Source organism: Silene latifolia, chromosome Y, assembly GCF_048544455.1.
Source record: "Silene latifolia isolate original U9 population chromosome Y, ASM4854445v1, whole genome shotgun sequence".
Classification (NCBI taxonomy): Eukaryota; Viridiplantae; Streptophyta; class Magnoliopsida; order Caryophyllales; family Caryophyllaceae; genus Silene; species Silene latifolia.
Window position 1 is genome coordinate 421077772 of NC_133538.1, and position 12044 is coordinate 421089815.

The 12044-nt window shown below is 30.5% G+C and overlaps 1 protein-coding gene across 1 annotated transcript; it reads right to left on the reverse strand.

Annotated features, from left to right (window-relative positions):
• Positions 1-351: 351 nt before the first annotated feature.
• LOC141632442 (protein FAR1-RELATED SEQUENCE 3-like) lies at positions 352-5281 on the reverse strand. The gene is made up of 6 exons (XM_074444987.1): positions 5248-5281; positions 3845-4002; positions 2752-3154; positions 2143-2322; positions 1410-1790; positions 352-380 (listed from the first exon to the last, which is right to left on the reverse strand). Exons 1-6 carry the CDS (start codon positions 5279-5281, stop codon positions 352-354), a joined length of 1185 nt encoding a protein of 394 aa, XP_074301088.1.
• Between the last annotated feature and the right edge of the window lie 6763 nt (positions 5282-12044).

Below are 12044 nucleotides of genomic sequence, written 5' to 3' on the forward strand. Positions count from 1 at the left end.
TGTGGAAGGTATTACAACAGAAGCGTAGACTGCCCCGTGCCAATGTGAAAAAATAACAACCTTAATTTAGTAGTTAAGTTTTTGTGGGAATATTGCCTTGGCTATGTAAACACTTATTTCATACTTTGTATTATCTGTAGATGTTAGCAACCTTCATCTAGACAGTTAGTTTTTGTGTAAACAATTTTTTCAACATTCTATAAGACAAGGTGTTTTATGTTAATACATATGACATGCCGGCAAAGAATGTATTTAGTTCAACAATTGTGAGTAATATGTTAGTTAAATCAGTCAGAAGAAAGTGTGGCTGTAATACACAAAAGTGTAATTCTAACCGTCAGAAGTGTAATTCTAACCGGCCATATAAGTGACAGATAGACCTTACATTACACAAAATATAAATGTAATTTTAAAAGGAAAAAGTGTCATTTTAGGTGTTTTATTTATGAAAATATAGTTATGCTGTTAAAAGATGGTGCAATAATATTTATCAGTAATTGCTTAAATTACAAGGTTGTCAGTTAAAATTATACTTTTTAAAGTAAAAAGTATACTTTTGTTTGTTACAATTACACTTTTGTCCGTTGAAATTATACTTTTTAAAGTTAAAATTATACTTTTGTAGCTTACAATTACACTTTAGTCCGTTAGAATTATACTTTTTGCCCTTAGAATTACACTTGTCAAAGTTAAAATTATACTTTTGAATGAACACTTAACTATGTTATAAGGCTTTACTATAGATGAAGTGTAACTGGAATTGCATACTCTGTAATTATAAGGAGTTTAAGTGTAATTCTGATCATAACAATCCTACCCTAAGTAGATATGAGGCCATTGCAATTTTATTCCCTAGATATGTGTAATTGTAAGAACATAATTTGTCATAATAGTCAAGAGTGAAAAATTCAACGTTCTGGTTTAGCACATTATAACTGTTTCGTCCAATAAAAAATACTTCAACAAAATACATTGTAATACCAAAGGCGACCGCCTGCCTTCCCGGCGATTTGATGTCTAAACACAATACGAAACATCATGTTGTACCTCGTATTTTGTGTAGACATACCCAAAAAAATGTACTACTTATTAGGTATTATATTGATTATTCTAAGATGCCTTCTTCTTCGTCTTCTTCTTCTTCTTCTTCTCCTTCTTCTTCTTCTTCTCCTTCTTCTTCTTCTTCTTCCGACGAGGGTGCTGAAGATTCCGATAATGGTGGGTGCTCTGCGAATAGGTTAGGGCAGTTCCTTTTGTCATGGTTAGCTAATCGCTTGCAATTTTTACACATACTTTTGGCTTCCTTGCCAAAGCAACTGCTTTTTCCTTCATCGACAACATTCTCTTTCCGCTCCCCTTGTTCTTGGATTTCTTGGGCGGCAAAATGGTTATCTCCTGACTAGGAGAACATCCAAGAATTTTCTCCAACTGTTGTTGTTTATTCAATGGTGATCCTAATGATGAAAGTTTCTCCTTAAACTGTCTAATTAGACTAGAAAAGTTGTCGACATCATTCTTCATTTTGCCCATGAGCATACCAACTGTCTGATGAATCTCCGACCACATTACTGACATCGCAATCTGTTTTCCATCTATTATATCAACGTCCTCAGTTGCTTCACCATTACAATCGAACATTTTAGACAACCTTCCATCTTTACACCATCTTTTAACAACACATTGTTCTGGAATAATCTTCACTCCGTTTGACGAGTAAATCCATATGACATGCCGGCAAAGAATGCTTTTCCTCTCAAGCATTCTGCAGCTACAAGTGGCTTTCAATGTATCTAGTTCAACAATATAGAGTAATATGTTAGTTAAATCAGTCAGAAGAAAGTGTGACTGTAATACACAAAAGTGTAATTTTAATCAATAAAAGTGTGATTTTAACGGAAAAAAGTATAACTTTAACAACACAGTATAATTTTAACCTAACTTGTAATTTTAACAACACAAAGTGTAATTTTAATGAATAAAAGTGTAATTTTAATGGATTAAAGTATAACTTTAGCAACCCAAAGTATTATTTTAACATCCCAAAGTATTATTCTAACAACCCTAAGTGTAATTTTAATCAACAAAAGTATAATTTTAACGGATAAAGTATAATTTTAACAAACAAATGCTACAGAATGATACCTGGGCAGTATGTGACCTCATAATTTCTGTCCCTATTTGCATCTCTTACAGTGGTCAGCTCTAAAGAGCCACACTCAGTGAATCCTCTGCTTTTACAAGTACCGATTGAGCACTTGGCCTCTTCTTGAAATTCCTCGAATACTTTATGGCTGTACACTTGTGCCCCATGCACTTCGATAGCTAGATACGTTGATATTACAGGGAAAGTGTGTCTGTTACAGTTGTCAATCTGTTTCTGTGTGTGTCTTTGCTGGTCCATCACGCTGTCAAAATGCATCGAAAACTCAACTAATGTTCCGGACTTACTCTCAAATCTCTTAAAAAAACTATTTTCGCTCTCTGATCTTTGGGTTGTCCTCATAACACCCCCCATATCTAGGTCCCTACAATGAGCCATAACCCACTGCTTCCTTTTAGCGTACATTTCTTGGAACCAGTCAATGTTATTAACATTGTGTTCCCTGCCAATTTCTTCCCATTTTGCATCGAACTCTGCCGCTTCAATGTCTTCATCCCATATTATGGCATTCAATTTCTTTAGAAACACTGAATAATCATCTCTCGTCATTCCATACTTGCTTGGCACCTTGTTCATGATATGCCACATACAATATCGTTGGCGCGCTGTCTTGAACACCAATGACACCGCTTTAAGAATTCCAGGATCCTGATCGGTGATAATGTAGTTAGGCTCTTTGCCACCCATCGCAGCCAGAAAACGGGTGAAAACCCATTTAAACGAGTCTGCATCTTCATGAGCAACAAGCGCTCCACAGAAAGTGACTGATCGTTTATGATTATCAACCCCGGTGAAAGGTGTGAAGGACATGTCATACTTATTGGTGGAATACGTCGGATCGAAGGACACGGCATCCCCAAAAACTGAGTAGTTCCTTCTAGCGATTCCGTCGGCCCATATAGCTTTACTAAGGCTACCGTCAGAATCAACATCGTAGTCAAAGAAGAACCCTGGTCTAATAACAGCCAATTCCTTAAAGTGGTCCACGAACATCTGACCGTCCCGTTCATGAATGTAGCATTTCACATCTCTGTGAAAGTTCTTAAAATCATTCAAACTAGCTCCGATGTTTTCAAACCCATTAACATGTTCCTTCAAAATTTTGTAAGTCTTCGTAGCTCCTATCTTCAGCTGTTGATTATTGACAATCTTTTAGATGTACGTATTTTAATCAACACAAACATAATTTAAACATATACAAATGTATAAGTTCAAAAAAAGAAAAGTGTTGTTTTAACAAGAAAAAATGTAATTGTAGACGCAAAAAGTGTAATTTTAGATGACAAAAGTATAATTCTAACAAAATAAAGTGAAATTATAACATAAACAAGTGTAATTTTAATCAAGAAAAGTGTAATTTCAATAAACTCACCCTTGAATTATAAAGGATTATCATTTTGTGATAGTCTGTTATGTTGCATGCCAACTTTTGAAACTCTCTATCTCTGGCTGATACGAGTTCATGGTTGTGGCCACTGTGTAATCTGTCAATTCGTAATTCCCCATTCATCACGAATAGCCTAATCCTCGCTTTGCAACCAACACGCCTGACTTTGTGTCTCCTACCTGAGTCCTGGCCGCCACTACACTCCAATTGTCCCTTATGTTTGAACCCCTCCCGGTTGCAAACCAACAGTTTAGATTTGATCTCCCCTCCACGCCATCTCTTAGTCGTGTACTTACGCACATCAAACCACAAGCAACAACATAAATTCTATAAAATGTCACTGCTTCCTCTATTTCCAGAAATTCCTGACCAACATAGGGGGTGAACTTAGCTTCAACGTCTTTGCAAAATTCTTCTTCGTTCGGCTTTCGTTTTCCATTGTGCTCAATATTATCTGACAATGGCGTAATTATTATCAATTGTTTTCATAACAACTTAAAGTAACCCATATATTTGGTAAAATTATATATTTCTTAAAATTACACTTTTCGTAGTTATCATTACACTTTTGTCTCATTAGAATTATACTTTCTACTATTACAATTACATTTATAAACTTACAACTTTTTCATTTACAATCAACCCTTTGGTTGTTAAAATTACACTTTTGTCTGTTACAATTATACTTGTTACTATTAGAATTACAGTTTGAAAACTTACAGAAATTGTCTTTTGCAATAACACTTTTACTAGTCAAAATTACACGTTTCTCAGTTAAAATTATACGTTTTACTATTAGAATTACTGTTTACAAATTTAGAACTTTTGCCTGTTATAATAACAATTTTACCTGTTACAATTACAGTTTAATCTGTTAGAATTATACTTTTTATTATTACAATTACAGTTTCAAAACTTACAGCTTTTCTGTTACAATAAACCATTTGGTTGTTATAATTACACTTTTGTCTGAAACAATTATACTTGTTATTATTTACAGTTTCAAAACTTACAGCTTTTCTGTTACAATAAACCATTTGGTTGTTATAATTACACTTTTGTCTGAAACAATTATACTTGTTATTATTAGAATTACAGTTTGAAAACTTACATATTTTGTCTCTTACAATAACACTTTTACCTGTTAAAATTACACTTTTATCAGTTATAATTACACTTTTATCAGTTATACTTACAATTTTGACAATTTCAATTTAAGGTACAAATATTACACTTTTGAAATTCAATTCTACCATAATAATTACAATAATACTTTGGTGGCTTAAAATCACACCTTTTGCAGTTAAAATTACAATTTCATCCCATTATAATTACACTTTTTAATATTACAGTTAAACTTTATTCGTCTTCTTATAGTCATGTTGCAGATACTATATTCACTGTTATAAATTTCAAACCTGAAATATGATGTTGAACTCTACCATATAAATAACTCCAACATCAAGAAGTTTAACTTATTATTCACAGAGTTGATATTGAACTCTATAATGATGGAGTTCATGTTAAAAGAGTGGATTTACAGATTTTACATAATAAAAAACAAGCTTCAAAAATAACCTAAAATACACTTCCTCATCATATTTAAACAACTGTTCATATCTAACCTCACGTTTTCATAAAAACATGATATATAAACTAACTTTGAATGAAGAAAATAAAAAAACAATCCAATAATTACCATGGCCAAATGGAATCATTTGCAAATCCGTCATTTTTTACGTTGGACGTTGGTCTTGTTGTTTGTTTCTGAGATTGGAGGATAATAATGGAAGATGATCAAGGAAGCTGATAAAGCAAGCTGATAAAGGAAGATGATAAATAAAGAAAGTAGGATTTGCTCTAAATTATCGCCAGTCTAATGAGTTTTTTTTTTCAAATTGTGTTTTGGTGGAGTATGTTTAGAAATGTGTTGAGGAAGGTTGTTGAGTGATTATGCATGTGTTTGTGTGTGCACAAAGTGGGTAATAGGCAATTGTCTTGACACACACATCCTCTCTCCTCCTCAACCTATTTCCTTTTTTTTCACGCCTATAGTGGGATTAAAGTAGGCAAATCTCCACTCTCCATTCTCCTAATCCAAAGGCCATAATAAAGACTTAGGGACTCAAAAGATATTAAGGACTTAGGAGAACTTGTCACTATATATATATATATATATATATATATATATATATATATATATATATATATATATATATATATATATATATATATATATATATATATATATATATATATATATATATATAAATTAGGTTCGGATGAGTCCACAAATTTGGTTGAGTCCATAAATCCATATCTCTACCATTTGATCTTACAAGATGAATGGTTGAGATTAAAACAAAAAAACACTCACCTAACATGCAATTAATGCTTTGTCTCCCATAATTTCAATTACCAATTTTTCTAATCAATTATTTTCTCTTTCCTATCAACTAATTTATTAAATTAATATACTATCATCTATATTTCAATTACCAAAATATTATAACGAAATTTCATACCCGCGTAAAATAAAAGCGGGTTCGTAAAAGACTCTGTAAATCTTCATACGGACTCCGATTAAGGCGAAAAAAATCCTATATTTATTATTTTTTCGAGCCCGACACAATGGTAATATTTTTGAATACCATTGAGTTTTCGAAATTTTGAGTACGGCTAATTACTAGAAAGTTACACCCTATTTGCTTGAAATTATCTCATTTGCTTGAAATTACACCATGCCCACTTGAAGTTACACTATTTTACTTGAACTTAATTAATTAATTTACTCATATAATTAATTAGATTGGATTCCGAATGAAGAGGCGAGGGTGGTGGAACGAACTAAAGTTACACACTTGCTTTGTTAAAGTTATACACGTCACATATTAAAGTTACACCAACAATTCAAATTAGATAGACATGTGATGAAGTTACACAAATTCAAATTTTACATATACAAAATTACTAAAGGACTAAAGTTACACCCGTCAAAGATAAAAGTTACACTCGCAAAACACTAAAGTTACACTCGTAAATCAATAAAGTTACATAAACTTGTGCTAAAATTACAAAAATTCAAATTAATAAATTCAAAATTTTATATACAAAATGACCGTAAAAGATTAATGTTACACTCGTGAAAAATTAAAGTTATACTCATAAAGCACTAAAGTTACACTCATGAAGCACTAAAGTTACAAAACATGTGCTAAAATTACAAATATTCAAATTAGTAATATTCAAACTTGTATATTTACAAAATTAAAGTTACACTCGTAAAGTACTAAAGTTACACCCTTACAAAACTGAAATTACATGAAATGCAACTGAAGTTACACCCTATTTGAAGTTACACCCTTACAAGAATAAAGTTACACACTATATAATTGAAGTTACAACATTCATCAACAATCATCAATCTAAATGAATCAATCTAAATCTCACATCTTCATCGTCAATCTATACATATCAATATCTTCATCATCAATCAATATCGCGAACCGACTTATCATCATCATCATCATCATCTTCTTCATCATCATCATCATCATCATCATCATCATCATCATCATCATCATCATCATCATCTCCATCTTCATAAAAAAACTACAATTAATAATTAAAAAATTTAGATATAATTCATCAAAAAAAAATCATACAAATCACTATATTTAAAATTATCAAGCCATTTTAAATACCTAAGCAACGATTTTAACAAAATCCAACAAAAATTAATAAGAAACAAACACAAACCATTATATTCCAAGCAACCGATCAATCTATAACACCAAAGACATATCAACATCTTCATCATCAATCAATATCGCCAACGACTTATCATCATCATCATCATCATCATCATCATCATCTCCATCTTCATAAAAAAATTGCAATTAATAACTAAAAAATGTAGATATAATTCATCAAAAAAACAATCATACAAATCACTATATTTAACATTATCAAACCATTTTAAATATCTAACAACGATTTCAACAAAATCCAACAAAAATTAATAAGAAACAAACACAAACCATTATATTTCGAGCACAATCGATCAATACTGAATATTTTGAAAACTCAATGGTATATAAAAATATCACCATTATGACGGGCTCGAAAAATAATAAATTTAGGCTTTTATTTCGCCTAATCGGTCCGAATGAAGATTTACTGAGCTTTTTAAGAAGTGGCTTTCATTTTATGCGGAAATAATTTTTTTGATGTGTTTTGAAAATGAAATAAAAATGAGAGGTAAATGAAATTATAAGAGAAATAATTAATTAGTGTATGGGAAATTGGTGTAAAAGAGACAAACAATTAATTATGCATAGGTAGTGTGAATTGTGTGTCTTTTATCTTTTAATCTCAACCATCCATTTTTTAAGATTCAATGGCTTAGAAGAGGACTCATGGACTCAAGCTAAAATGGTGGACTTATAGGATCCTATATATATATATATATATATATATATATATATATATATATATATATATATATATATATATATATATATATATATATATATTAATTATGTTTATCGGCATTTCTCTCTATCATATTGCTTCATCTTTGTTAATTAAGCGAATAATACTTAAAGAAATAACATAATGGTCGATAAAAACTAACACATACACATCAAATGAAATAATTAGAAAAAGAAAATAATGACGATGAAGACGATGAAACCAACAAAGGATGGCGAGATTTACCTGATAATTAGACGATGAAATCAACAAGGATGACGGCGAGAAGATAAAGAGACGATGAGAAAGAGAGAAAGAGACGATGAGAAAGTGTGTTTTGTGTTTGTGTTTGTATTTGTGTTTGTCTGCTGGGTTTGTGTTTGTGTATTAAAGTTTGTGTTGTGTGACTGTAGCAGACTTGTGTTTGTGTGGTTTATAGTATGGAAGGTATTGACAACGGTTATAAAGAACAACCGTTGTCAAATAAGTTTTAACAACGGTTGTAAATCAACAACCGGTGTCAAATAAGTTTTAACAACGGGTTCCAAAAGTAACCGTTGTGATTACTTTTCACTAACTTTGCGTCAATTTTGCGCCAAATTATTAACAACGGTTGTGCATGTGTAACCCGTTGTTAAAACTTATAACAACGGGTTTTATAACCATACCCGTTGTAAATCATTTTAGTAAAATTCGCGCCATACATTCTACAACGTCTATTGTGATTTTCGTGAATAATCGTTGTTGAAGGGGCGTTGTAGTTGCCTGGATTTGTAGTAGTGAACTACCTCTAAATGTTTTTACATAATTACAATTTGATCCAGCAATGATTAAATTATGGTGGTTATTCGAAAGAAGGAGATTTGTTGCATCATTGAGTTGATTATGCAGAGTAGATATTATTGTTTTCCTTAACCAATTGAAAAATAAACAAGTATTAATGAACAAATTCTAAAAACTATCAGTCCAAGTACCATATATATAAACTTCATATTGGTTTTATTTTCCTAAAAAAAAAGTATTTTATTAATCAAACACTCTTTTATTCTTATGTCAATATTATGTTAACGGGAATTATTTGTTGGTCATGCGGCATACATAAAATCTTAGACATGAACGATGTACTATATATCTATATTCCATTTTATTGTGAAATTTATCACACATTATTTTAATATCTGTGCAACGCACGGGCAAGAAAACTAGTGACTAACTAGTTTAGACCCCGTGTAATACATGCACGGTATATAAAGTTTTCTATATTTATAAAATTTTATATAAAATAGGAATCTCATAATTGTTCACATTTTTTTTTGAAAAAAAAAAGTTGGAACTGAAAATTAATCAACAGAACTGAGTAATGAGCCGAAATGTATTTTAATGAAAATATTTTTGTACAACAAAGCTAATGATTTCATTTTATAAATTTTTCTCGAATCTTTTTGTGACGAAACTAATAACGACAATTTACAGTTTTTGTTTTATACGGGATATGAGTCAAGTCATTATCTAATAATACCATCAATAAAAAATTTAGTAATTTAAAATTTTATATCAATTTTGCTTTATTTAATTAAAACATTATAGTTTAGAATTTAGTGAAAATAATATAATTTGATGAAAAGATTAATTTTAATGAACTGATAATAATTAAATGAAATAAATTATAATCATTAGTTTTCTTATTTTGTAAATTCACTTAATTATCATTAATTTCCTTATTTGAGAAATGTGCATTTTGGCGGGAAAATTTTTGAGATCACCTATTCATTTAGTAGATAGGGGATGAGGCTGTTTCAATTTTTTTTTTCTCCGGTCTCCAACTTATCATACAATTATTGAAATATACTCCCTTTCATCCAAACCAAATGTAATAGTTGCTTTATCACACATGTCGAGGCATGTTTTGCAACGTAATTATCTTTAGTTACGCATTATTAAAAATTATAAAATTTGATATGACGATAAATCAAACAAGATCTCACATGACTATATTTTGTCTTATAGATTAAGAATAATATTAAGGATTTCCTAACGACCCTGAATAGTGCCAAAAAGCAAGTGTTACATTTGGTTTGGATAGGAGGGGGTAGTTACTAACAAAAAAAAGATAACTTTATAATATTGAATTAGAATTGTTAGATTATCTTGGAATAAAATCTGGGTCGTCATGGGAAAATGAGGAAGCCGAATTGAGAGGATTCAAAATTGTTTAACAATTAGTTTCCCCTGTGACATGCACTATCCGTCACAAGGGAGAGACGGGTCGGTTTCATACCATATCGGTTAATATGGGTAAAAGTTGACCCGTTTTTATATTAATTAGTTTAAAGTTGATTTGACAATACATAATAAACAAATAATAAAAAAAAATAGATGGGAGCTTTCCCAGACGACTACAATCCTCTTTTTTCTCTTTTACTCAGTAATCACAATCATCTCCTCTCTCATTCAATTTTCAAAATCTAAATTAATTCCTCTTTCTACAATCACCATCTTCATCTCCATCAAGATCTTCATCAAATAAGGTGGTAACATTTCCATCATAATCTTCATATCCTACCTTCCTCAAGACAATGGGTAAAAAAAAATGCTAAAAAAACACATCCAAAGAAGCTTGGAAAAAACCAATCGAAGGTAAAAAGTTTATTATTGTGTTGGGTTTTTTTTTAATTACGCAAAAAGTTTAAATATTTATGTCATTTTTTTACTCAAAGTTGATAATTTTATTGGGTTTTTGTTTGATTTATGTTAAAAAAAAGCTTGAATCTTGTGTTTTGATTTGTAGATCTGAGGTTGTTGATAAAAAGATTGAGGATTTTATCCAAATCAGAAAGGTTTGGAGTTATAATCTTAGTTCACAGTATCATTTGTAAAAAAATCACATTGGTTTAATTATTAATTTTTTTGATGTACTAATTTTCTGTTTTATTTGTAAAAAAAATTCTTAGTTTCAAGATCTGAGTTTTATTTGTAAAATCTTAGCAATTTTTGTTAGTTAATAATAGATTTAGTTGTGTTGTACTACTAATGCAATTTCTTGTCATGTAGTAGCGCTTAACGTCGTCATCGGCTCTGGCACATAAAAAAAAAAGAGCAAGAGACGGATATGCGCGAAAGAGGTATGACTGTAATTTGGAATATATTTTTGCCATAACCTGAGAAAAATGTAACCATCTTAGTGTTGATAATGTGACCACATTTGTTGAGAAATGTACCTACGTTTGAGTGTGTTGCTATTTATATATATGTTTGTTTGGGTTTAAAATAAATCTGAACACGTTAACATAAATGACAAAACATGGTGACATGCATATACGTGTGTTGAAAATGTGACCAACTTAGCTGAAAAATGTACCTATGTTTAAGTATGTTACTCATTATAGAAATGTTTATTAGGGTTTAAAACGAATCCTCACATGATAACATAAATGAGTAAACATGGTGACATATGTGTTAGTGTTGAATATGCGACAACCTTAATTGAGAAATGTACCTATGTTTGAGTGTGTTGTAATTTATATTTATACTTATTTGAGTTTAAAATGAATCTTAACATGTTAACGTAAATGACTAAATATGGTAACATATGTGTTTGTGTTGAAAATGTGACCATTTTAGCTAAAAATGTACCTATGTTTAATTATGTTGCTCATTATAGAAATGTTTATTAGGGTTTAAAATGAATCTTAACAAGATAACAAAAATGAGTAAACATGGTGAGATATGTGTTAGTGTTGAGTATGTGACCACCTTAGTTGAGAAATGTGCCTATGTTTGAGTGTGTTGTTATTTATGTGTGTGTTTATTTGGGTTTAAAATGAATCTTAACATGTTAACATAAATGACTCCAGATGGCGACATATGTATTAGTTTTGAAAATGTGACCGTCTTAGTTGATAAATGTATCTACGTTTGAGTGTCTTACTCAATATAGAAATGTTTGTTTCAGTTTAAAATGATTCTTAACATGATAACATAAGTGAGTAAACATAGTGACATGTGTGTTAGTGTTGAATATGT

Coding starts and splice junctions, on each gene's coding strand:
- LOC141632442 (XM_074444987.1), bottom strand. CDS start 5,281: ATGACGGATTTGCAAATGATTCCATTTGGCCATG. Junction 4,003..5,247: donor AATGATTCCATTTGGCCATG/GTAATTATTGGA, acceptor CGCCATTGTCAG/ATAATATTGAGCACAATGGA. Junction 2,323..2,751: donor GACAGCGCGCCAACGATATT/GTATGTGGCATA, acceptor CAACGTATCTAG/CTATCGAAGTGCATGGGGCA.